General features: G+C 42.7%; 2 protein-coding genes across 6 annotated transcripts; both read right to left on the bottom strand.

The window, feature by feature from the left end:
- Nucleotides 1-537: 537 nt before the first annotated feature.
- LOC101170727 (hornerin-like) lies at nucleotides 538-5,024 on the bottom strand. 5 transcript variants are annotated; one of them, XM_023954370.1, is made up of 4 exons: nucleotides 4,928-4,991; nucleotides 4,721-4,779; nucleotides 4,498-4,647; nucleotides 538-1,111 (listed from the first exon to the last, which is right to left on the bottom strand). In XM_023954370.1, exons 1-4 carry the CDS (start codon nucleotides 4,930-4,932, stop codon nucleotides 666-668), a joined length of 660 nt encoding a protein of 219 aa, XP_023810138.1. In that variant the 5' UTR covers nucleotides 4,933-4,991; the 3' UTR covers nucleotides 538-665. The 5 variants fall into 5 exon arrangements, with proteins under 5 accessions (XP_023810138.1, XP_023810137.1, XP_023810139.1 ...); XM_023954369.1 differs by lacking the exon at nucleotides 4,498-4,647 and adding an exon at nucleotides 1,236-1,385 and having other exon boundaries at nucleotides 4,928-4,947; XM_011474217.3 differs by lacking the exon at nucleotides 538-1,111 and adding an exon at nucleotides 3,791-4,386 and having other exon boundaries at nucleotides 4,928-5,024.
- Nucleotides 5,025-7,868: 2,844 nt separating this feature from the next.
- aspm (abnormal spindle microtubule assembly) lies at nucleotides 7,869-27,034 on the bottom strand. Its single transcript, XM_011474214.3, has 26 exons — nucleotides 26,598-27,034; nucleotides 26,121-26,264; nucleotides 24,506-25,979; nucleotides 23,785-23,865; nucleotides 23,578-23,661; nucleotides 23,355-23,501; nucleotides 23,033-23,269; nucleotides 22,863-22,930; nucleotides 22,637-22,778; nucleotides 21,651-21,781; nucleotides 20,991-21,166; nucleotides 19,563-19,708; nucleotides 19,344-19,429; nucleotides 19,041-19,253; nucleotides 18,746-18,941; nucleotides 18,474-18,625; nucleotides 17,849-17,977; nucleotides 17,259-17,453; nucleotides 11,634-17,132; nucleotides 11,385-11,534; nucleotides 11,116-11,307; nucleotides 10,838-11,030; nucleotides 10,372-10,526; nucleotides 8,333-8,509; nucleotides 8,081-8,253; nucleotides 7,869-7,997 (listed from the first exon to the last, which is right to left on the bottom strand). The coding sequence occupies exons 1-26, from the start codon at nucleotides 26,865-26,867 to the stop codon at nucleotides 7,895-7,897; spliced, it is 10,713 nt and encodes a 3,570-aa protein (XP_011472516.2). The 5' UTR covers nucleotides 26,868-27,034; the 3' UTR covers nucleotides 7,869-7,894.
- Nucleotides 27,035-27,130: the final 96 nt, after the last annotated feature.

The raw sequence follows: 27,130 nt of genomic DNA, 5'->3' as shown, positions 1-27,130 counted from the left end.
AACAGTCATTACACTGCATTTAACCTTCCAAGAGTCAACCCTTCAATTCTTAATGTTAGTCCTAACATTGAGAACTCCTGTGGTAAGTATTAACACAGGTTTCAGAATCATTTATCGTACATGGGGATACGATGAAATTGTGGCAGCCTTGGCGTGAAGTTAAAAATGCAATTACAACTCTTTAAAAAAAAAAAAAAATGTACAGAACTGTTATTTGTGGATAAAATAGAATTGAATGAGATGAGTTGCTGTGAGTGCAGCGCAATATATGAGCTATTGCAGAGTCAGGATATTGAACACGTAAAAAGTCAGTGAGGTGTGCTTTGTGGAGGGATGTGTATTTCGTAAGGCAACTGCCTGTGGAAAAAAAAAAGCTGTTTCTTAGGCTGTTTGTCCTGGTTCAGATGGACCTGTACATCCTTCCAGAGGGCAGCAGGTTGAAAAGAAGGAAAGATGAGGCTTGGGCAGCATTGCTAGAGCTTTAAATGGCCACGTGGCCAGTGCTGGACAAAGTATAAGAAAATCGTAAAGACAAAATGTTCTCAAACACCATTTTATTTGCCGAAAGGAACAGCTTTTCTGAAGGTGAACCTGAACAGTCAGTGGTTGCCAGCGGCTCCACAGACCACACATGCTACTTATTGACAGTATCACCACAGGGATTTTCAGTAGCCTCCTTTGACTGGACCTTTGCCGTGTTGAGATGTTTTACCCGTGTGTGGAAACACTGGCTCCTGAGGCTGTCGTGGTTCTGTTGGGGTGTAGCGGAACTGACTGAACAGCAGCCGCTTCTGGTTGTAGCGAGAACGAGACTTTGAAGCGTGCACCTGATCCTCCTCACTCACTGGAGTGAAGACGGGCTCGTCCTCATCCTCGCCATCAGATGAAGATCCCCAGCTTTCCTGCTCAGCCCCTCCAGACTGACTGCTCTGTGCACCGTACTGCTGAGAGCCAGAGAAACTGTGGGCTCCCCCAGCAGTGTAAGGGCCACTGTAGCTGCCATAAGTGCTGGATTGTCCTGTAGGTTTCTGATGGGATGGCTTGGATGGTTCCTGTCCAGAGGACATTGCAGTATACCATGTGGCCTCAGAGCTGCCACTGTCTGAAGGACCTGGAAGTAATTATTTTAGTTTTAAGCAGTCATCAGAAGACAGATCTGTTGTGATCCATAGTCAGTAAATGTTTGTGCAATTATCTGATCTCTGGTTGTGATTTATATTTAGTAAATGTTTCACCTCCAGCAGTGTTGCTGCCATAAGACCAAGGAAAACTGCTGTAACTGTCCAGACCACCAGCTTGCTCAGAGGTTCCCTCATAGACTGGCTTTGATGGAGCTTGTCCAGAATATGAACGTGGAAGCCACATGGGAGAAGGAACACCACTGCCTGAGGAGAAATGGTTCAATGTTAGAAATTGTCATCACCAGTTCCTGTGCTTTGAATAAAGAAATCTTACCTCCTTGTTGAGGAAAGCAGCTGATGCTTCCAATGAGCAGACAGAAAAACCACAAAACCCTGCAAATTGACAAAGCAAATTTGCATGTTTTCTCAATTAAACAATCCTCTTGAAATGGAAGAACCATATTAACAAGTTAAAGCCCAAACTACTAACCACATTATGCAGAAGATTACTGGACTGATGTAGCTCAATGCTCAGTGACATGATGGAATAGGAGCTGCTTTTAAGAGATTATTCAACCTGAAGCTGATTGTTGAGTGGAATCAGCTGCAACTGATTTAGTCTTCTCTATGGTGACAACGGAAAAAATAAATTTTTAATACATTCCAGATTCCAGTTGTCTCATCCGTGCTCCTGTACTTGGATCTGGACCCTGTCTCTGGCTGGTCTCGTGCCCCCAGCCGTCCCCCAACTTCATCTGGATGAAGCCCATCTGCTGGACTATTCAGATATACAGATGTAGAGTTAGATAAGCTCATTCTTTTTCAGGAGTTCTGGTACATCGCTTGTCCATCCTGGGGAGGATCCCTCCTTCATGTGGGCACCCCTGAGGTTTCTTCTTTTTTTTCCCCCGGAATCCATATTTTAGGAGTTTTTCCTTACGGAAAAGAAGGGTTTAAGGACAGGGATGCCCAGTTAAGTTTAGTCTGTTTATTTTATTTAAGCCAGTATCTATTGAATTCTTTGACTTCATGTTCTTTATGATTTCGTGTTTATTATGCAATTACCGGTATGAAGTTCATTGACACAACTATTGCTGTAATATTGGGCTATATAAATAAAATTGAACTGAATTAAATTAAACTAAAGTTATGCTTGAGATTGTAAGGGTTTACTCTGAGTAAACAGCTTTTTTTTTAGACTTCTAGTATTCTTTTTTACGGTGGCTCTAGTTAGAAAGCTTTTCCTGAATATGGACAATGATGAAAAACTGTTAGCTTGTACCCAGTTTACACACAGAATGGATTTCAATGAGAGTCAGGAGTCAAAACGTATCTTTTACAGTTTTACTTGCACAAGGAGTGACAGAGAAATTATTACATTTGCATCTGCCCACTGAAAGTGTATTTCAAAATCACAATCAGCTAAACTGTTCTGCACTCACTCACATGCACACACAAGGAAGGACCCCTCCCACAACTGCATGTTTGCGACTTTGATTCTCCAGTAGTTGGTGTGAGAGGTGGGTTTGTTTTGCAGACACTGCAGCTGGAACAGCAAACTTCCTTCATAAATAATGTCAACATAGTGTCTGAAAGTTTTTTTTTTTTTTCATTCATTTTCCATACCAACTTTCCCTTTCGGGGTCACAGGGCTGCCGGAGCCTATCCCGGCCACTTGTGGGCAAAGGCAGGGGACATCCTGGACAGGTCGCCAGTCTGTTGCAGGGTAGAATGTCCACAATAACACATCCATTCACTCTCACACACACCTATGGTCAATTTAGAGTTGCCAATCAACCTATGAAGCATGTTTTTGGAAGGTGGGAGGAAGCCAGAGATCCCGGAGAGAACCCACGAATGCACAGGGAAAACAAGCAAAATCTACACAGAAAGGTCCCCCTTGATGTTCTTTTCCCACAGCCAAGACTTGAACCAGAGGCCTTCTGGCTGGGAGGCAAGAGCGCCAACCACTGCGCCACCGTGCAGCCTTCTGCCCAACAAGTCTAAGCTATAAACTATGATCTGATTAAACAGTAGAAACGGAAAAAATTTACTTAAACTGATTTGGTACCGAGTCAATCCAACAAAAACTGAAACTTTGAATAAAGGCATACATTTCATCCACTACCTTAAAGTTCAAGGAAATTCACGCGACGCAAAGTATAGTAAAGATCGAGAAACTAGGCAACATTACATTTCAGAAATCAAAAGTCCAGAAAACTACATGAGTGTCAGTCAGATGTTTAGTTTTTAAAGAAAGGGAACGCAGAGGAAGCTTGAGGCAAGATATTGCCATGCCAAAGAATCCCTGGTGTTGTAGATCTAATCTGTGATGTTCCATAGCTTCTCAAGTTCTCTTCTTTTTGGGAATTTGGTTTTATTAAGAATTTTCTGAAATTTGGTCCCAATTCTAAAATGCTTTTATTTGGTCTTTCAGACCATGTTTTGAGCTTCAGGGTGGATTGCATTTGTGGCAAATTTCATGCCATTTGTTGGATAAAAGAAATATATATAAGACAGCTGGGACTGAGGGAATTTGGTATGCACCGAGTCTCTTAGGAAAAGGGGGGGGGGGGGGGGGGAACCTGATCAGCTCACAGAAGGAACATTTGTGGGAACCGATTCAGAGTGTAAAGCCACACCAGTAAAATGCACACAAAAGACTGGCGTTTTTAGAGGAAACAGTCAAGTTAAAGACCACTTTATTTGATTTATAGAAAGGAACAGCTTTTCTGACGGGGATCCTGAGAAATCATAAGTTGCCAGCTGCTCCACAGACTACACATGCTCACTTATTGACAGTATCACCACAGGGATCTTCAGTAGCCTCCTTTGACTGGACCTTTGCCGTGTTGAGATGTTTTACCCGTGTGTGGAAACACTGGCTCCTGAGGCTGCCGTGGTTCTGTTGGGGTGTAGCGGAACTGACTGAACAGCAGCCGCTTCTGGTTATAGCGAGAACGAGACTTTGAAGCGTACACCTGATCCTCCTCACTCACTGGGGTGAAGACGGGCTCGTCCTCATCCTCCCCATCAGATGAAGAGCTCCAGCTCTCCTGCTCAGCCCCTCCAGTCTGACTGCTCTGTGCACCGTACTGCTGAGAGCCAGAGAAACTGTGGGCTCCCCCAGCAGTGTAGGGGCCACTGTAGCTGCCATAAGTGCTGGATTGTCCTGTAGGCTTCTGATGGGATGGCTTGGATGGTTCCTGTCCAGAGGACATTGCAGTATACCATGTGGCCTCAGAGCCGTCACTGTCTGAAGGACCTGGAAGTAATTGTTTTAGTTTTAAGCAGTCATCAGAAGACAGATCTGTTGCGATCCATAGTCAGTAAATATGAGCTCTGGTTGTGATTTATATTTAGTAAATGTTATCACCTCCAGCAGTGTTGCTGCCATAAGACCAGGGAAAACTGCTGTAACTGTCCAGACCGCCAGCTTGCTCAGAGGTTCCCTCATAGACTGGCTTTGATGGAGCTTGTCCAGAATATGAGCGTGGAAGCCACATGGGAGAAGGAAAACCACTGCCTGAGGAGAGAGAGACAGTCATGATTCAGTTACAGCTGTACAGTTCCGGTTCTTTGATTAAGAGTCACTTCACCTCCTTGTGGAGGAAAGCAGGTGATGCTTCCAATGAGCAGACAGGAAATCCACAACACCCTGCAGAAAGAAGTTCAATTTTAAAAGGGAGTTTGAGTAAAAAGTAAGTTTTTTGTTATTTACATGTATGCAATTTTATGGTTGCCCAATAAAGAAACAAGAAAGGTGCAAATGCATTTTTGTGCCAAAGTAGAAAAAAAAACCTGACCTCATTTTGCTGTAGCTGTCTGAATGCAACCACCAAAAAGCATAAAGACTTCTAATCTGCAGGAGCAGCATATATGTGATTCCCTTAACACAGGAACCTGATTGTTGAGTGGCAACAGCTGTAACTGAACAATGCCAGCAATCTACAAATTTTTTCTGCAGGTGCTTGTAGGATTTGTCACACTAGTGGCTATTTAGGCTAACAAGTGTCCTAAAGTTCAAGTGTGAGATTGCTGATGCAGTGCTATAACCGATATGTGCAAAACCAGGAAATCAAGTGCAGTGTGAAGAGAAAAGTTGGACTCTTTTGGCTTTAATGTTCATTTAAGGAATCCAAATATTTGAACTGGTTTATATTTGTTCTGTATATAGAAGCCCAAACCACTTAGCTAAAGCTTCATGTAACTACTGTAGGAAGTATCACCATTTAGCATAAAATGTAAGAGCTCTTTGTTACTTTATAAAGCAAATGTTTCTGAGTTTTTTTTTTTGCAAAAATAGAAAGTTGTATCTTAGAAACAGCTTTCTGGATACTTATACATGTGTGTCCAGCAAACTGCATTAAAGACAGTTTTTGTTAATTTTACTATAAATATTCTAGGTGCAAACAACCTCACAATGTAAAAAATGTAAAAAAAATTGTTAGTGAAGTGACCTGACTCCAAATGTTATGGTATAGACCCATCGGGCATTTGACGCGCACTCAAGAAACTGCTTAACGCGGCTTTTAGAACGTACATTTAGCCAATGGTGTTTTCTTCACCTAAAATGTGACCTGGTAATAGGAACAAAACTGCATAGAAATTTGCAGGATGCACTTCTGAAACTGTTGAAAAAACATTTTAAAAAAGAAAAAAAATGATGGTCCTGTGAAACTGAGTTCAAATATGAAAGGCAAACAGGGCCAAAGCTAAGCTCAATCGATTTAGCCAAATTTGAAGGATCTTTTGCGAATGTCATAACCTTGTCCCCACTTTAATGAGAGCTGACTGGAAATGGCCCGATGACTAGACAGCCATGTCAATCATTCACAAGGTAAAAAGTAAACATGCGTGGGGAAAATATAAAAAACAAAAAGAAAAAAGGTTTTATTTTTGTTTTTTGTGTACATCATACTTCTTACAGATAACGTACATTGTGTGGATGAGTAATAGATGAAGAATATTTTTACAGATGTGTTTGAGCTTGTTTGCATTTTTCAAAAGGGGATAGAATTCAGCTACTACATGAGATGTAAATGAAGACGTATATCAGCGTGACTGGTGCTAACTGGATCCAGTTAAAAAAAAAAACACTCTGAAGACAAAGACCTTCTAAACAACTCCTTTTGATTGCTGAACCTGAGAACAGATCATGAAAATTCCAAATCTGTACATTTTTACACATTTGTTAAATGTGTTTGCATTTTAAAAATAACTATTTTAATTCCTAAGAAAGGAACATATTTGCAAATATTTCAGGAAAGGGAGACCATAACACCAATCTTCCCATTGTTCCCCATTTGTTTATTCATTTGGATTTTTATGTGCTTGATATAAACTGCCAGCAGAGTAGTTTGTCCAATGTGCAGAATTTCTACAAGTAGTAAGAATTTCTCTTTTTTACAATGATATAAAACAATTTTGTAAAGATTGATAAAAAATAAAGATTTTTATTTATTTATACTCTCATAGATATCATAAAACTAAGCTGCTGTACATCTCCAACGCCTTTCAAAACATTTTTTTCTCAATTTTTTGTAAAGTTGATTTCTTATGATTCAGATCATGATTTGACATATAGTAATTTAAATAGATATTCACATTCTATCTTAGACTTAAATCAAGAACAAAACTGAGAAAAAAAGCAGACTGTTCCCGATTGGAAAAAGTTGGTCACCTTTCGGCACATCCTGTCAGGAGTCGATACAGCTCATCGGCACAGGTGATTTGGCAGAGTTTTATTATGATGGATGCCCTATCTGACACAACTGTGGGCGGCCGTGGTGCAGCGGTAGGGCGGTCGACCCATGATCGTAAGATTGCAGGTTTGATTCCCACCTTGCACGCCGAGTCGAAGTGTCCTTGGGCAAGACACTGAACCCCACCTTGCCTCTGGGGGTAGGTGGGCGCCTGTGTTTGGCAGTGGATCCGCCACCAGTGTGTGACTGGGTGAATGGGTCTGTGACTGTAAAGCGCTTTGTCCTTGTAGGAAGAAAGGGGCTATATAAGTATACCCCATTTACCATTTAACTCTGTATTTTCAAGGAACAGGGGGAACCAGATAGGCAGCAACTTTTTCTTCTTTTTATATATTCTGTCCAAGACTTGAGCAAACAAATGAGAGCTGAAGGCCTCTTGTGTTGGACAGATTTTACTTTTACAAAAGGGGATTATGCACCTTCTAATAGCCAATGTGTATATTTGTATAAACCCCTGTTGTTTTTATTAATTCTCTTTTTTATAAATATATAAATTATGATTAAAAACTTGTTAAAATCCTCAGTTTTATCCACATCCATCTCCACAACATGGTGATTCTTAACTCAGCCAGTGATGCATATCATTCTCTTCCACAATCTGTTGTTATTGTGTTCCATAACAAATTCTGCCAAAGATGATTGTTCTATCTTTATCACCATCCTTGAATGTCTGCTTCTTCTTTCTCAGGACATTAATGCCAGAAGTGATTCAGGGTTTAATATGGTGGAAAACAGCAGTTTGTATACAGACTCCTCCAACCATAGAGGCATCTAATCTGTATTGAGAAAAAATTGTGAATTCCTCTGAAATAAAAGGTTTTAATTGGCACAAACTGCAGCTTTACAATTATGTGAAATAGTTTGCAAAAAGGAAAAAAATGGAGACAGTAAGAACCAAGAAACATGTTTTTCAACATGTTTATTATTTACAAAGTAAAATGAATGAAAAAACATATTTTAAAAAGAAAAAAAGGTTTCCGAGTAAGAACATATTAATTTCCTTTTTATTTACAACACAATGGATAGCGTGTCTGCCACCATGTGAATGGCCCTGAGAGGATCCACGATGTCTTTGAGTTTATCCTTTCTGAGGACCCACTCTGGCGCAAACCTAAAAACACAAACAATACTGCTGTTAGTGCACAACCCGATCCGTCTGAACTGGACTTATTTCCGCACATCCTTTGAACATACTTGGGTGCAGGGCGTGATTTACGGGGCGTTGCTGGAACAAAGAAGCTCCCGTTTATTGAGGCGTTCATTTTCTGTTTGGTGATGGTTCTCTCTGCGTCCATCTTGTGTTTACGAGCAGTGAGGCGGTAAATGCTGCGGATCCTATCCAAGGCTTTAGGCAGCTTCATGACAGCCTAAGGAGAGCAAAGAGGGGGTTTGGTTTTCTACAAGTGAAAAGGCAACAAGAATGGATTTCCAGAACGAGCTCTGGACCTCAGCACGCCGTTTGTCCTGCAGGAGCAGAGCGAGAAGGAAGCAGGCTTTGGTGAAGATGCTTCCGCCTTTTTCCGCCACTTTATCCCCCGCCTTCTCTCGGTATCTCTGCAGCAAATCCAGGAGAGTCTCCACAGAGTTTTCCACTGAATACACAGCCTCTATGGTTTTCTGGTACTACAAGGGATAACAACAATGAGAGAAGGAAATTAAGCAATTATGAGAGGATAATACAAATATATTCCTGGCATGAAAACTTTTTTTTAAAGGATTGCAGAAAATACTGTGCTACTGCAGAACATTTACAGGACAAATGAGACAACAAAAACTGGATTGTTTCATTTGTTTTCAGTGGAGTTGTGACCATTTTAACTGTCCAAGGAAAGAAAAGTTCCGCTCCGATCAGCTTTAGATACATTTGTGTTCCCAGTGGTTTTTAAATTATGATTATGCAGTTTTTACCCAAATTGGAAACTTGTCATTTTCTAAAACATAGTTTCTGCAGAGTGGCAGTAGTGCAATAGAAATGTGCCTCTGAGATGTGGACGGGACTATTGGAGTAGAGGAAACCCTTTCAATCATCCATGTATTTACACTCTAGCGCCCTAGCTTACAGCCCCTCACAACCCCAGCCTAACATTACGGGTGCAACAGAAACGGCGAGCAATATTGGAGCTTTGCGGTGGCAGTTTTAAGCCAGATCCCAGCTAGACTAGACGGATCTAGTCATTTACAAGCAAATGTCAGAGGAAACAGGCAGCAGACAAGGTGGCGCCTGACATCACCGGCCAGAAGCGGAAATGGAGACAGAAAGAACCAAGAAACAAAACAAAACAAAAAAAAAAAAAACTGAAAAAAGCCCACCAACCCACAAGTTGTAGTTTAACTTGAACATTAAAAAGTGCAGACTTTGCAAAACTAGTTCATAAGGAACAGAAACTCGCCACAAATATACAGAGATCCAACTCTAAACTAAACTTGGTTTGGGGAAGGGAAAGTGAACACACACAAAAAATGGAGAAGCTAATTTTAGGGAAATGAAAGTGAACTCCACAGGTAGAACAAAAAATAAATACATTTGTTCCATAGAAATTGAACTTTTGTAAATGCAGAAGAGATTTGGGCTAAACGTGTCGGTGAGCACCACCACTAGGCTTAGTCGATCGTTACAGTTTAAGAAATGTTAGCAGACCCTTTCTCAAGCCCAAAGCTGTTCTAAATGCTCTGCAATTTACTCATCTTTAATTAAAAAAACTATCCCTACTGTGAAACATTGAGGAGCCTCAGTTCTGTTTTGGGGCTGCTTTGCTGCATCTGGCACAGGGTGTCTTGAAGTTGTGCAAGGTAAAATGAAATCTCAAGATTATCAAGGCATTCTGGATAGAAATGTGCTGCCTAGTTTCAGAAAGCTTGGTCTCATTCGCAGGTCATGGGTCTTCCAACAGGACAATGATCCAAAACACACAGCCAAAAACACCCAAGAATGGCTCAGAGAAAAGCGTTGGACTATTCTGAAGTGGCCTTCTATGAGCCCAGATCTGAATCCCATTGAACATCTGTGGAAGGAGCTGAAACATGCCATTTGGAGAAGACACCCGTCAAACCTGAGACAACTGGAGCAGTTTGCTCATGAGGAGTGGGCCACAATACCTGTGGACAGGTGCAGAAGGCTCATTGACAAATACAGAAACCGTTTAATTGCAGTGATTGCCTCAAAAGGTTGTGCAACAAAATATTAAGTTATGGCTACCATCATTTTTGTCCAGCCCTATTTCATTAGTTTTTTTTTTATCAATTCTGTTAATCAACGACTCAAAAGTAATGGTTTGATTGTTTAATTTTCAATAAATTTTAATTTATTGTTAATTTTGAACGTTTCAAGTCATTTCAGTGAGCATTGGGGACTTTCTTTCTTTAACTGAGGGGTACCAACAATTTTGTTCACCACTGTATATGTACGGTATATATATTATTCCCCATTTTTTATTTAATTATTAGAGCCACATGTGACAGAAAGTCTTGATCAGAATCTTCAATACCTTTGAGAGGTTGAGAAGGATCTGGATGGAGAAGGTGATGACGTCCATACAGGGGACACTTCTGTTACAACAGCGGATCAGCGTGAAGATGACGTTGGTGGCTCCGCTTTGCACTAACCGCTCACAGCACTCAGGTGAGAGCCTGGTGGCTGTCTCTGCACACACAAACACAAATTTAAAACATAAACCTTTGCCTTTCCCAGCAAAACAAGGCCAGTTTTGATATTGCAACACATAAGAGGAACTGGATTTCCTACATTTCCTCAGTTCCCTTTGTCTCGGGGTCAACACTGATTTCAACATTAAAGCAGGAACAAAACATAGATCGTGATGCTGTCCACTAAAGACTTATGGTGACAAAACCACAGTGCCCTCTGACCTCCAGCCTTTTAGCTGGAGGTCAGAGGGAGGTCAAAATTCTGCTTGTAACAGAAAATCCTAATTTATTCAGAGGGTCAAAACATACCCAAGTTTTGGAGGGCCTCTAGAATGTAGGAGAAGTGTTTATATCGAAGGAGGTAATCCAGCGCAGAGGACGTTTTGTTGCACAGTTTGTCTTCTTCTCGAACCTCAGCAGAAATTTGACGTAATCGATGTCTTAGTTTGACAAGCTTGGCGTTGTCGTGGTGTTGGCGGGAGCAGTGCGCTCTCCAGAGAGCCTATAGAGTAACAAAACACCAAAAAAAAACATTAAAAACTCATCCGGAGATCCCAAGAATTCACATTTTGATGTGACGTCCATGCCTGAGCCTTCACAATGCCTCGCTGAACCCTCTGCTGCCGTTTGACATCGAGGAACTTCCTGACAGTCAGCTGGATGACGGAGGCAGCCTTGTGGCGATGGGCGAGCCAGCGCCTGACAGCTCTCTGAGCGGTAACCACTTTGCCCCTCTCCTCCAGATAATGTCTCCTCTGTTGCCTGGCTCTCAGCCATCGCTGGAGGGGGGAGACACTTGCTTGTTCAATTAAACATTTCATGTGTAAATGGCACCATTGACTGTTTACGGCTGTACCTGAATAGTGACCACAGAGTTGATCTGTTTCTTTGCTGACTCCAAAGCCCAGTGAGCTCTCAAAGCTCTCTGGATCTTCATGGCACAGAGATGATGGAAGACCACAGCTGTAAAGCGTAGTCTCTTCTCAGCCCGTGCTGCTTGCACAACCTGGCAGATACATTTTACAGTTATTAACAGTTGATGCATTTGCAGAAGTGATTCATTAAGTTAAGATATTTTCAAAAGTCCTTATTTTTACTTTTTTACCTGTTGTCGAGCTTTCCATGCTCTGAAGCTCCTCTGAATTAACATGGTGGCTTGCCTTTTCTGGATGTATATTTTCCTTTCTCCTTTAGCTACCATGTTGGCTCGATATCTGCGCTGAATGTTCAGAACGGAGGCCTTTAGGGTCAGATAGCTTCTGTGTTCACAGTGGGCTCTGAAAGATCTCTGGATAACTGCAGCAGCTTGATGCTCTTGTTGAAGGATTCTTCTGGATTTCATGCCTCTATAAGCAGCTTGAAGCAAAACTGCAGCTTTTCTGACTTTGTGATATTGTTTGACTGCATTTTGTTTCTGTTTTTGAGCTCTAAACCTCTGCTGTAGGACGACAGCTGCCCAGCGTCGTCTCCTGAAGGTCTTCTGCTCTCTGAATCTCCTGAAGTTGGCTTGAATGACCACTGCTGCAGAGTGCATGTTTGCTACGTCGGTTCTCACACGATGGCCTCTGAAAGCTGCCTGAAGAACCACAGCAGAACATTTCATGTTCAAGAAGTTCCTTCTGTCTCTCCTCCCCTGAAGAAGGGCTCTGTAGCGTCTTTGGATGATGGTGGCAGACAGACGCATGGCCTGGAACTTGACCTCCTCTCTGTATCTTCTGAAAGCTGACTGGATCACAGTAGCAGCTCGGTGCCAGCGTCCAACCTCCTTCCTGACCTGTTGACCTCTGTAGACCGCCTGCAGGAGGATCGTTGCTTTTCTGATTTGTTGATATTGGTGTTTCTGTGTCTTTGCAGCCATGTTGGCTCGATATCTGCGCTGAATTTTCAGAACCGAGGACTTTAGGGTCAGATAGCTCCTGTGTTCACAGTGGGCTCTGAAAGATCTCTGGATAACTGCAGCAGCTTGATGCTCTTGTTGAAGGATTCTTCTGGATTTCATGCCTCTATAAGCAGCTTGAAGCAAAACTACAGCTTTTCTGATTTTGTGATATTGTTTGACTGCATTTTGTTTCTGTTTTTGAGCTCTAAACCTCTGCTGTAGGACGACAGCTGCCCAGCGTCGTCTCCTGAAGGTCTTCTGCTCTCTGAATCTCCTGAAGTTGGCTTGAATGACCAGTGCTGCAGAGTGCATGTTTGCTACGTCGGTTCTGACACGGTGACCTCTGAAAGCTGCCTGAAGAACCACAGCTGAACGTTTCATCCTTAAGAAGTTCCTTCTGTCTGTCCTCCCCTGAAGAAGGGCTCTGTAGCGCCTTTGGATGATGGTGGCAGACAGACGCATGGCCTGGAACTTGACCTCTTCTCTGTATCTTCTGAAAGCTGACTGGATCACAGTAGCAGCTCGGTGCCAATGTCCAACATCCTTCCTGACCTGTTGACCTCTGTAGACCGCCTGCAGGAGGATCGTTGCTTTTCTGATTTGTTGATATTGGTGTTTCTGTGTCTTTGCAGCCATGTTGGCTCGATATCTGCGCTGAATGTTCAGAACGGAGGCCTTTAGGGTCACATAGCTTCTGTGTTCACAGTGGGCTCTGAAAGATCTCTGGATAACTGCAGCAGCTTGATGCTCTTGTTGAAGGATTCTTCTGGATTTCATGCCTCTATAAGCAGCTTGAAGCAAAACTGCAGCTTTTCTGACTTTGTGATATTGTTTGACTGCATGTCGTTTCTGTTTTTGAGCTCTAAACCTCTGCTGTAGGACGACAGCTGCCCAGCGTCGTCTCCTGAAGGTCTTCTGCTCTCTGAATCTCCTGAAGTTAGACTGAATGACCACTGCTGCAGAGTGCATGTTTGCTACGTCGGTTCTCACACGATAACCTCTGAAAGCTGCCTGAAGAACCACAGCTGAACGTTTCATCCTTAAGAAGTTCCTTCTGTCTCTCCTCCCCTGAAGAAGGGCTCTGTAGCGTCTTTGGATGATGGTGGCAGACAGACGCATGGCCTGGAACTTGACCTCCTCTCTGTATCTTCTGAAAGCTGACTGGATCACAGTAGCAGCTTGGTGCCAATGTCCAACCTCCTTCCTGACCTGTTGACCTCTGTAGACTGCCTGCAGGAGGATTGTTGCTTTTCTGATTTGTTGATATTGGTGTTTCTGTGTCTCTGCAGCCATGTTGGCTCGATATCTGCGCTGAATGTTCAGAACGGAGGCCTTTAGGGTCAGATAGCTCCTGTGTTCACAGTGGGCTCTGAAAGATCTCTGGATAACTGCAGCAGCTTGATGCTCTTGTTGAAGGATTCTTCTGGATTTCATGCCTCTATAAGCAGCTTGAAGCAAAACTGCAGCTTTTCTGACTTTGTGATATTGTTTGACTGCATGTCGTTTCTGTTTTTGAGCTCTAAACCTCTGCTGTAGGACAACAGCTGCCCAGCGTCGTCTCCTGAAGGTCTTCTGCTCTCTGAATCTCCTGAAGTTGGCTTGAATGACCAGTGCTGCAGAGTGCATGTTTGCTACATCGGTTCTCACACGATGACCTCGGAAAGCTGCCTGAAGAACCACAGCTGAACATTTCATGTTCAAGAAGTTCCTTCTGTCTGTCCTCCCCTGAAGAAGGGCTCTGTAGCGCCTTTGGATGATGGTGGCAGACAGACGCATGGCCTGGAACTTGACCTCCTCTCTGTATCTTCTGAAAGCTGACTGGATCACAGTAGCAGCTCGGTGCCAACGTCCAACCTCCTTCCTGACCTGTTGACCTCTGTAGACCGCCTGCAGGAGGATCGTTGCTTTTCTGATTTGTTGATATTGACTTTTCTGTTTCTTTGCAGCCATGTTGGCTCGATATCTGCGCTGAATGTTCAGAACGGAGGCCTTTAGGGTCAGATAGCTTCTGTGTTCACAGTGGGCTCTGAAAGATCTCTGGATAACTGCAGCAGCTTGATGCTCTTGTTGAAGGATTCTTCTGGATTTCATGCCTCTGTAAGCAGCTTGAAGCAAAACTGCAGCTTTTCTGACTTTGTAATATTGTTTGACTGCATGTTGTTTCTGTTTTTGAGCTCTAAACCTCTGCTGTAGGACGACAGCTGCCCAGCGTCGTCTCCTGAAGGTCTTCTGCTCTCTGAATCTCCTGAAGTTGGCTTGAATGACCACTGCTGCAGAGTGCATGTTTGCTACATCGGTTCTCACACGATGACCTCTGAAAGCTGCCTGAAGAACCACAGCTGAACATTTCATGTTCAAGAAGTTCCTTCTGTCTGTCCTCCCCTGAAGAAGGGCTCTGTAGCGCCTTTGGATGATGGTGGCAGACAGACGCATGGCCTGGAACTTGACCTCCTCTCTGTATCTTCTGAAAGCTGACTGGATCACAGTAGCAGCTCGGTGCCAACGTCCAACCTCCTTCCTGACCTGTTGACCTCTGTAGACCGCCTGCAGGAGGATCGTTGCTTTTCTGATTTGTTGATATTGACTTTTCTGTTTCTTTGCAGCCATGTTGGCTCGATATCTGCGCTGAATGTTCAGAACGGAGGCCTTTAGGGTCAGATAGCTCCTGTGTTCACAGTGGGCTCTGAAAGATCTCTGGATAACTGCAGCAGCTTGATGCTCTTGTTGAAGGATTCTCCTGGACTTCATGCCTCTATAAGCAGATTGTAAGACAATGGCAGCATTTTTCACGGCCTTCATTGCATGCATGTCCACTCTCATCTTTTTGTTGGCCCGGCACCGTTCTTGCACAACCCTGCACGCCCAGCGGAGCCTCCTGTATCGAGTCTTCCTCTGGTGCATCCTGAAATAAGACTGAATAATCACAGCAGCTCTTTGTCTGACATGCAGCTGCTTTCTGACCAAGTATCCTCTACAAGCCGCCTGCAAACAAACAACTGCCCTGCGCTTTGACAGATAATCCAGGTGGAATTTTCTTGCCAGGCTCAGAGCTCTGTACCTCCGTTGACAGATCAGAGCTACAGACTTGAGTTTGAGGAATTGCTTTCTGGCCTGGATAGTCAGAAACATTCTCTGTATGATTGCTGCAGCTCGATGGCGCTCTGCCATCCTCCTCCTGACCATGCATCCTCGATATGCTGCCTGGATCACTACAGCGGCAGATTTGATTCTTTTGTAGCGTTGCCGCTCTTGATCCCGGAGCTTTTTGGCCCTGTAGCGCTCCTGAATAATAATGGCAGCAAACTTGGCAGCTAGGTAAGCCATGCGCATTTTGTACATCCTGAAGTGAGCTTGAATAGCTGTGGCAGCAGCAATCCTCTTCCGGTGCTCCTGCCTCACTCTGAGCCCCCTGAACACGGCTTGTATCTTAATGGCAGCCTGCTTTTGCTTTCTGAACTCCTTTTGTGATGCCCTGCACAGCAGAAGAGCTCTGTACCTCGACTGGATGATAATTGCTGCACACTGCATCAAGAAGTATCTTTTCTCACACAAAAACCTTCTAATCCAAGACTGAATGACAGTTGCAGCTTGGTGCTTCCTCTTGAGTTCCGATCTCACTCTCATGCCTCTGAATCCAGCTTGAAGAGCTATGGAAGCTGCTCTCTTCTGTAAGAATTTTCCCCTTATGTCTTTCCCAGCAACAAAAGCTCTGTAGCGACGCTGAATGACAAGAGCTGCTCCCTTCTTGGATCTGAACTCTGCATGGATTCTGTGTCGTCGATAAGAAGCCTGTATCAAAGTTGCACACCGATGCCACATTTCGATTTTCTTCCTGTCAGCTCTGCCTCGCCAGCTGGCCTGTAAAACGAGGGCGGCCTTCCTCAAAGCAAAATATTGCGTCTTAGTCTTGCGAGCCAGAACGGTAGCTCTGTACCTGCGTTGTACCCTAATAGCCGCCTTTCTCAAGGCGAGGTACTTCTTTCGAGCAGCACGCTCCCTAAATGCTGCCTGGATCACCGTTGCTGCCTCATGTTGCTTTTTTAGCAGCTCTCGGGCCTTCTTTCCACGAAATACTGCCTGCATGGCAACAGCCGCGCATCTCATCGTCAAAAACGCTCTCCTTTGCGCATTTCTTTTCACAGAAGCCCGAAAGCGCTGCTGGATCACAACTGCTGCCTGCCTCATCTCCAGCACCTGCTTCCTCACAACGTGGCCCCTGAAGGCCCTTTGAATGACAACAGCAGAGTCATGCTGCAGCTTCAGCGTCTGAAACCGCCGCCTCTGCACTTGGCCCCTATGGTAAGCTTGAATAAGAACAGCGCTTCTCCTGATCTGGCTGTAATCACGATGGCACACCTGCATTCGGAACCAGGACTGGATTCTGACGGCGGCAGCGGATTTTGTCGCCATCCTGTGGCTGTACCACTTCTTAAAAGCAGCTTGTATCACCACGGCCGCACGATTTTCTTCTTCAATTTTTGTAGCTTTCCATCTCCTAAAAGCTCTTTGCAGTTTGACCACAGAGCTCCTGAGAAGGAGGTAACGGTCCCGCTGCTTTCTGGAGAGAGCCCAAGCTCGTGAGTACTTCTGGAGGACTCGGACCGCCCTGCAGACTTTGCCATAAGTTGCAGCTGCCCTCCTCATCCTCCATTGGGCTTGGACTGACACTGTGTAATATCTGAGCTGGTTGTAAGCCTTGAAGGCAGAAAACATCCTCCAATGAGCCTGTATACATGAGATAAAACCCAAAGTTGAAGAAAGAATAAAAATTAAAAAAATAGCAACTTTAATGCCTCTGAATTCTAGATTTTACTAACAGCTGATATAATGTTCAGCTCCTTCCAATCCTACCTGGATAATGGTTGCCGCTTCGTGCTGCACAGCCCGCAGCAGAGCCTCTTTCTGCATCCTCAGAATTTTGCGGGCTAAAAAGCCCCTCCAGGCAGACTGAATGAGGACTGCAGCCTGAGCTCGCCTCGCAGCTCTTCTCTTCTGTAGAAAACGTCTCACCATAAGCTGGATCTTTAAAGCAGCTTTGTTCCTTTCCTGTATCCAAACAAAAATGTGCAATTAAAACTGGATTTTCTCAATATATGGATTAAATTTTAGCTATATTTTTGGTCTTCCAGTAGAAACAAGTCTGTCCCTTTTTAAATGTGTTTTCTTTTACTGACCAAACTTCATTGAAAACTGATTTCTTCATAAAAAACGTAAAGTTTTTTAAATAAAAAAAATTGCAACTTTTGTTGAAGCCAGAATAACTATTTTTACCTGAATCTTCAAATGTAAAATGTTAGAAAACAAGGGATATTATAAAATAATAAAAGAGATGACAAAAAAAAAATCATAACCCTGTTTTCTTGTTTTTAATTTTTAGCAAAACAGAAATTGTGTAGCTTAAGCTAACTTTATCCTAACAGAACAAAGACAAAAGGACAAACCTCATAAAGCTGCAGATCTTTCTTCAGTCTGTATTTCCTCCAGGCCCCTTGAATGACCCGAGCAGCTCTGGTTTCGTTATGCAGGTCCAGCAGACGAGCGCAGAGGAAGGACAGGTAGGTCATAACCACCTGGGAACAAAACATTTTAACATTAGGCATAAAGGTGAAGAAAACGTCCCGATACCGTAAGAAAGGGACTTTAAATGCAATATTTTATTTTATAAAAGCATTTTTTGTTGCCACCGGCATCACATCTACCTTACTCCTTAAAGGGCATTTAAAATCTCAAGTGTGAAAACAAAGAAATGTCCTTTAAAATTTCAAAATACTACAGATATGCTTAATTTCAGGGTCTGCTTATTGATGATAAAAACCCCACTCAAAAACCCAACTTAGCACCGACTTGAACCCAAAAGTTATTTGTCAACAACAAACATCGTTTTTGACATTTGGACATTACATGTTTGTCATTCATTAGAGGAACAGATTTGGGAAGATTCCCAAAAGTACTGAGTTGTGTACAACGGTAGAAATCTGAATATATAAACTACCTAGCAACACAAATCATCTTTCCCCTGTTATCCATGCTCTGCAGACATTTAAACAGATTGGCGTCTGGTCTCACCTTCTCATCAGGGATGGTGTTGGACATGTCAGCCAGGTTGATCATGGCGGGAACTCCCCCCAAGAAAGCAACAGCACTGTTGACCAACTTGAAGTTGCTTTTCTCATTCTCCAGCAGCTCTTTAAACACAACAGATGGAGAATCTGGGCCTCCTGGGAAAAATAAAAGACACCACCACAAATTCCTCAGCTATTGTGTGGATTCACTCCATTTATCTCAGTGAGATGTTTTATTCATGAGCCACAGATGTTGCAGACGTTTACTACTCGTGCCTTTTTTTAACGCGTCAAAGGAGCTGTCGGAGTCGCTGGCTGAACAGTCGAGCTCCAGGCGGCCCGTCGGGGAACCCTCCACGGTCTGGGTGGTGCTGTGGCTAATGGAAGCCTCCGGCAGGAGGCTGGGGTGGTAGTGGTGGATGAGGTAGCAGAGTACGCGGCCGTCTGAAAACATCACCGTGAAGTTTTCCACCTGCAGATGAAGACATACAGACTTGGTTTTAAGATGCGCCTCCTTATATGGTTGTATTTCATCATTTTTGGACCACAAAGCAATAAATAAATAAATTACCTTCAGGTTGTAGAAGTTACACACTGCACGGACCCACTCCATCAGCAATGTAATCTTGGTACTTGTGTGTTCGTACGACACCCTGGTTTTCATGGGACTGGGCTGAATTCCTTGGTCGGCCCTCACTCTAGCCAGCCTCCGTTTGGTCCTCAGAGTTCTCCTCAGGAAACCGATTTCCTGACGGAGCTGATTCTCATCCAGAATCACTTCCACCTTCACAGATTCATGAAATAAAAGAGCATAAATCTTCTTGGTAAACAAAAAAAAAATACAAGAATGCCAACACACAAAAAAGATACACACATGGAATGCGAAGATGATTTTCCACAGGAGGCTCAGTGTCTTCTCTCGATGTCCATCTACAATGTCCCTGGAGTCAATGATGGAACCTAGAAAACAATTTAAGAAACATCAACAAAAACGAACATTTTTATTTTCAATAAAACTGACAGAAATGTTTTTATTTACAATCAGAAGGTTAATATACTAAACCAAAAAAAAAACAAATGAGCTCCGTGTTACCATGTTCATCCTTGAGGTCAATTCCTTTGGCTTTCAGCACCTGCAGGGCGAGGTCAACGTTGTGGATCTTCTGCAGGCGGCTGATGGCGGGCAGACGGAGCTTCGCCGACAGTCTCCAATCAAGAGTGAGGAGTTCCATCACACGCCTGCAGGAAACATCAACTTTTCAAAAGCTGTTCTTTTTTTTCCTTAATGCTTTGAAAACACATCAATACTTCTGAGTCAAGATGCTATTTTGACTAAAAAGGAAGATTTGAAAACCTAATGGTGAATACTGCGTATTTCATTTATTTTTTTATCAGACACTGGTTTGTTTTGTAAAGTAAAATGTACCGACATGTTTCGGTGGAATGTATTCCACCTTCATTTATTAAAGACGTCACACACCACCACCTAATGACGACCCTGATGAAAGTGGAAGACATTCCACCGAAACATGTCGGTACGTTTTACATTACAAAACAAACCGGTGTCTGATAAAAAATAAATTAAATACGCAGTATAATTTTATAGACACAATGAACCTCTTTGAATCCTAATGGTGGATAATCGTTAGTCACCGGTGAGATAATGACGCTATAAAAAAAGGAAAAAGAGTAAGGAATATATAGCAAACTCTGACAGGCTAGAACAAAACTACATTCAATGACTAAAGCTAGTCTCTTTGAAAGAGCAGAAGATTCACTGTAAACCTAAAAATTAAACAGTTACTCAAGATCTGAAAGACCCCCCCCCCCCCCCCCCCCCCCAAAAAAAAAAAAAAAACAATAACTCAATAATTCTGACTGAGTTGTGAGTATTCCTAAAATTTCACTAGCCAAAGTTTTGTTTTTGCCTGATTTGGATTATTTTTCTGGTGAAAATATCATTACTTCTTTTTTAAATATTTCATTCATCTTCTTCTGTTTATTCCCTTTCGGGGTCAATTGGGTGCCGGAGCCTATCCTGGCCACTTGTGGGCAAAGGCAGGGGACACCCTGGACAGGTCGCCAGTCTGTCGCAGGGTAGAATGTCCGCAATCACACACCCATTCACTCTCACACTCACACCTAGGGACAATTTACAGTAACCAATTAATCTATGAAGCATGTTTTTGGACAGTGGGAGGAAGCCGGAGATGCCGTAGAAAAGCCACGCATGCACGGGGAGAACATGCAAACTCCACACAGAAAGGTCCCCCATTGATTTTCTGGTTCATGTCCTCCAGCCAGGACTTGAAACAGGGGCCTTCTTGCTGTGAGGCAAGAGCGCTAACCACTGCTCAACCATGCAACCCTCTTTTTTTTTCCTTTTTTAAATATGGATAGTATTTTTCTAAACTAAATTGCTGATCATTTGCTTGAACTGCAACAGAACCTAATTTGCTCTTTAAGAACATCAGATGTTCCCACCAGGAGATCCGACGAAAGCACAAGACGTTCCACTCACGCAAGACGAATGCCGCATTTCAAATCCACCGCCAGGTTCTTCACAGCAAAGTCGAACTCATCAAGAGGAGTTTGAACATGAGAGACAGGTAGCCCGAGGTAGCCCAGATGGCGCGGGAGGATCCCTTCCCCGCTCAGGAAGTCCCTGGAGAAGGCCAGCAACAGGTCTTTGGTCGCCTGTTAAAGACATGAAGAACAGAAAAAAAAAGAAAAGAGGAGAGGACGGAATAAAATAAAAACCATAAAGAGCAATCTTAACAGTTCAAAAATAAAAATTTGAGTTGCAGGAGACAAGTAGTTTTGCATAACACGGAAACGGTATCAACAATCAATGTTGTAATGCAATCTTTAAAAATCCAATGTGAAATGCAAAATCAGGAGAAAAAATGTACATTGATTTATCAATGACTTTAAAGGGAAAGGTTTTTACATTGCAAACACTTGGAGTTTTTGCAGCTAAGGGAGGATCAGAGTTTAATTGTGCGTAAACAAATAATTTTTTAACTTTTGTACAAAATTGTCTGAAATTTAGATGATACGCTGTATAATGATGCATTTCTACTGTAAAAGGAGATTTTCTTTTCACAACCCCAGTTACAATAGGATATAAAGGCATTAATGCATTTGTTTTTCTACATTAGCCATTTTATCCGTGACGTACCTTGAACTCTGCATCCACACAGAACAAACAGGGGTTGTGTTCGATCAGACGACATTCTTTGGCTTTATCCAGGAAACAGACCAGAAGCAGCAGCTTCTTCAGGGTGAAGCGAGACAGCGCCTCCTCGTGGCCTTATTTGAGAAAAAAAAAGGAGTCAACACACAAGAGCAACAGTGAAGGATCCCTAACTTTTCCTTAATTAATTAGATCTTATATGCAGTTCCATACACAGATATATGATTCGTTTTCAGAAAGAGCTAATTAAAACTGCCACATGTAAAAATATAAAGGAAAATCCATTTAAAGCTTTGGATTTGGAACATTTCACCATCTATAAAAAAGAGAACAACCATTGTGTACATGTAGTTTTACTAAGTCAAAGAACACTACTATAAATGTAAATTAAGGTGAATAAATTAGAACTAAAATAACATAACTATTATTTAAAAAAATTATGTAGGACATATTAGGAAAAGCTTCATTCCAAATGCTTCACTTAAAGCCTTTACTTTCATAAATTTTAATGCAACAATAATGTAATATAAAAAAAAAAAGAAACCTGGGGAGATTATTTTTGAAATGCGGAAAGTAACAGTTTGAATTATTTACATTTTAAGGCATTTCTTTAACTAAATTTCGTTAAAAAATACAACAACATTTAAGTACAAAAAATCAATTCATTTTTAATCAATAATAAAAAATATTTAATACTTAACCACAAAAATATTATCGCTTTCATTAAAAAGCCACACCTGCAGTAACTACCCATGCAGATGAAACGTTTCCTCATATCAAATTTTGAAAAGAAGCTGTTTTAGTTGCTCTTTTTTAGTTTATCAAGAGAAAATGTGTTTTCATGATAAAAAACAATAACCGTTTCTCTCTTTAGTCTTAAAAGAAGCCGATAAAACCGATTCTATGCACATCAAGTGGATTAAAAGTTGCTCCAAAACACAGAAACCTCTCGGCTCTCGTCTAAAAGTTACCCTCTTTGTAAAGGTTAGGGACCCTGTGGTGTCTGTACTCGGCCGCTATGTCGGGGTTCCACAGCAGCCGCTGGAGAATGAACATGGCCAGACCCAGGGTGTCACTGTTGCTCTCAAGACAGATGAACTCCCCAAAAATCGTCTGGGGATTTCCAAAAAGAAAGACACAGATATGGATCATCTGAGAAGACAAATGATGAAAAAGCAAACACAAATAAGACAATACCTCCAGACCAATCCGTAACCACAGGGGATTGTAGGAAAGAAGCCAGTTGAGAACCTTTTTACGTTCACCTAAAAAAGAAATACAATAGAAGCAAGGGGACAGGAATAGTTGGTACATTGATCGGACTCCATGTTTCTTTTTTTCTATTTTGAAAAGTTAATATTTTTTACCAATGTCCCTCCACAAGTGGCGATCTTTCCGTACGAGCAGACGCCTGGCCTCCACCTCCAGTTCGAGCCTCTGAATGGCCTTGGCCATGGCTTCAGACGTGAACAACTGGCAGGCAGACCGGCGGAGGCGGTTTAGTTTCCGCCTGGCCGTGTAGGTACTAAAGGACATCTCCTCTTTGGTGGGAGCTCTGGGCACATTGAACTTGTCGCTGCCGATGGCCAGAGATACGGCACTAGCTGCAAAAAGGACAAAAGACACAAATTGCGTTCAAGATAAATGAAAATCCAACCCACATTTGCCCTCAGCACGTCCGTTGAATACCTTTGTTGACTTCGGGATTGACTTTAAAATCATCTGGAGTGAGGACATAGTTGATCCACCATGTGAACCCCCTCTCCTGCTTCTCAATCCACCTCTCATCGTAGAACATGTTCTTGGCAGCGAATGACATTGGATGTCTGGGTAAAGCTACGATAAAAGAAACACGGGTAACTAAATGGCACTTTGAGGAAGATAAACCTGAAGCCCCATCCATGTCCAGTACCTGTCTGAGTCGGTTTGATGAAGGTCAGTTTGGATTGTGCCACAGCCACTACTTTTGTTCTCCTCACAGATGCATCACCCGTCCCTGACAAAAAGAAAACACATTTCCCCCCACTGTAAAAACATGACACTTTAAGCTTGCTGCACCATACCGGCACTAGAGCACTTCTACATTTATACATGCACAACAAAATTTGCATTTGCATACTCTTAGAAAGTGCTTTGGAGCTCGTTGGTTTAGCTCGGGAAGGAGCTGCAGGCCGCGCTGCATTCACAGACAGAGCAGTTCCTGGACAGACAGGAATTCAACATAAAAATGGAAGCAGAACAGTATTTTAGAAAGATAAATAACAGGAAAAGTGCGCAAAAAGTTCGATTTAACACATATGTAAAGCAAAAAACAACCAACTAAACTAATAAATATTAAAAAAAAACTATTTCCTACTTCTCAAAAAAGAAAAATAGTACATGTTTTAAGTGAATTTGAAAAAGGAATAAAGAAATAACTTCGTACATCTGCACTAATGGGAAAGCTGGCTGATTCGTTTACAATTGTCTAAAGTTGTTTACATATCCCGATTAAAATGCTGTTTGAGCATCAGGATATGTACCATATTTTGTGTACAATTGGAGAATCAAAATAAAATATACAAAAACAACAAATGGATTTCTGATTATCTGAATAAATGTTTAAAATGTGTGGTTTGTCATTTCTTCAGACTTGTATAAGTAGAGGATCTAACTCCCCTCTGAGTGCATGTTACATCTACTGATGCACATTGTCAGTAGTTGCAGGTATAAATTAGAGATTTAATCAACAAGCAGTGAACTTGGTGCACATGGAGAAACACCATGAGCACCAATCCACTGTCTAAAAAGGCCCAAATCATTCAACAAACTCCCATCATCACGAAGGTGTATGAACTAACCTGTTGCTCTTTGCCTCTGTGCGTTACTCGTCCTGTCCCGGACTGATCTTGGAGGTTCCAGTTTTGCGGTCACCACCCTGCTTCGTTTACCCTGATCTGGTTTCCCAGGATCCTCAAACTTCCTGTCACATTTCAAATGCTCCTCACTCTTTCTCTTCTTGCATATTGCTGCCACATGAACGGGGAACGAGTCTTCGTGGACGGATGGAGTGGCAGGAACAGACTGCTGGTAGCTCGGTAGAAGACTGGGATGAAGAGGTGAAGATGAGCCCACGGGTGGTGAGGAGGCGATGGCAAACATGATGGGAGAAGGTGCTGCAGGAGGCAAAGGGCTGGCTGAGATGGAGGTGTGTGACAGGGCAATACAAATAGGGGAGGAGATGGGGAAGGCGATGGGGGGTGATGAGGTGCGAGGCCTTGGCGTTGAACTGGAAGAGGCAAACTCTGTTATTTCATGCTTTTCATGAATCAGAGAAGCTCCTGTGTCAGCAGCTATCACAGGCAGGTTTGGAGTGTCCGGTCCAGACTCGCTCTGACCGCTGCTGCCAGACAACTCAAGAGATTTCTCCAAAAGCCTTCGCCGAGATTTCCTTATTTTTCGACCACTCCAGCCATTTGAATCCCCTGATGCCTTGCTTTTAATGACTGTGGCCGATGTAAAAGTAGTCTTTTTAACCTTTTCTACAGTCTTGTGGTCGTCTGAAGTCGTAGACTTTTTACTGACAAAGAACGTAAGTCTTTGCTCGTTGAACTCGGGCAGTTCTGGGCTGTCGGGTATTGCCCTGGGGTCATCGTTCTCAGATCTCCCACCCTTTGATTCCAGCGAGTCAGAATACTCGCAGCTGGAACTTATCTCCCGAGGGCTGGTGTAAATTTGGCTCAAATCAGAGCCAATGACGGCCAGCGCTTCCCTCAGTGACACGACGGGCTCTCCAGTTGACACACTGTCAGTATCGGGTTTTGCAGAAGCAGGAGGAGGACTCTCTGACTGAATACGAGGCATAAGCTTCTTAAACCTTTCTGGTGTCCCGATGGGTGACAGAGTCTGGTTTAAAATTTTAGCAAGATCTTTGTTTTCGCATTTTTCTGGTGGGGAACCCAGACTGGAGCACGGGTTGCTCGATCCGGCTGGAACAAGTAGAACCACAGGGGAGTTTTTCTGAAGAGGATGAACCGCCTCAGAATCCCAAACAGTCACAGCCAGTTGCCTGGTGTGCAAAGGTTTCCTGTCCTCTTGTATCAGGGAGTTGCTCTCCACGTGGTTGTAGTTGTTCGAGATGGACCTCTCCCTGACAGCTTTTCTAGCGTTCAGCGACGCGAGCGGGCTAGACGCCTTATCTCGCTGGTACTGAGGCGTCCGGGACACTTGAAAGGTTTTGTTGGCAGCCATCTTTAGTGGAGGGTCCACTTTCTTTGCTTTTGATGTTTTAGTGCCTTCTCCATTTTTCTTTTTGATTGTGTCCCATAGGCTTTTCTGAAACACAAAATGTGCAGCAATTGAACCAAAAGAAAAGTGAAAAACCCTTAATTTGTTTTAAGTAGTCACTTGCTCTCCTCAGTACCAGCAAACTACCAAAACATACATTCAAAAAAAACAGGTATTGAGAAAATGTACCTTCTTTTTCTTTGTTGCTTCCGCTTTCCCCAGAAGGACAGCCTGGTGTTTAAGGATCCCATTGGCGTTGACAACAATAAGCTCCCTGATTCCACCTTCCTCAGTTGGGGTCCAGGTGATGGTCAAAGTAAATGATCCCTCAGGCTACAAACACAAAGGAACAGTTAGAAGCACTCAGTCAAATAGACAAAATAAATGCACACAATATTTAGCTTTAATGAGATTTCTATAATATATAAACTACAAAAATTGAGGAAATTGTCAAAAAGGATGGATTGGGTTTAAACTCCCTTTATTTATTTTAAGCATTTATATAATTGACTATATGAATTTATTAATGACAAAAAAAAGTTTGAACGTTTGAAAAAAAGTGCCTTGATAGAGAGTGTTTTATTATATGCGAGGTTTTGATGTAATACCTGTTTAGTCAAACATAAACCAAAGAAATATGAAAATCCAATCATATATTACACTTACCTCAATGGTAAACCTGTTGTGGTTGACAGAGAAGCCTTTAGTCGATGCGATCTTCTCAACTGTTACGTCTGCTTCTACGTCCTCGGTTGGGTTTTCAATACGCAACACAGCCGACTTCGAGGTCCCCAACTTAACGGTTCCGAATGTCACAAAAGGAGGCTTAGAAAACTGAATCAAACTCAGAACCGGAATATTATTCTCCTTGTTAGCATCGTGTCTCCTCCCGGGACTGATCCTAAATCCTTGCCGAGCTGCAACGGCTTCAGCCATTGTTTAAAAAAATAAAATCTTTTAAAATTAAAAAAGCATATCACTTCTTCTTCTTGTTGCGGTTTAAAATAAAATACACTAATTTACTCTGAACGATAAAATCCAACTCTACGAAGTATCAACCAAGACTTCAGCAACAACACACGGGGAGGCAGTGCAGTTTGAATTTTATGGTGTCGTGCTTTCCTCCAATCACAGGCTGATAGTTTTTCGTTGCGTCCAATAGGCGAATAGAAGAGAGTCATTCTAACGGATACACATAG

This window comes from Oryzias latipes, chromosome 4, assembly GCF_002234675.1.
Source record: "Oryzias latipes chromosome 4, ASM223467v1".
Taxonomy (NCBI): domain Eukaryota; kingdom Metazoa; phylum Chordata; class Actinopteri; order Beloniformes; family Adrianichthyidae; genus Oryzias; species Oryzias latipes.
Note: the sequence above shows the minus strand (reverse complement) of the source record. Positions and strands in the feature narration are given on the sequence as shown.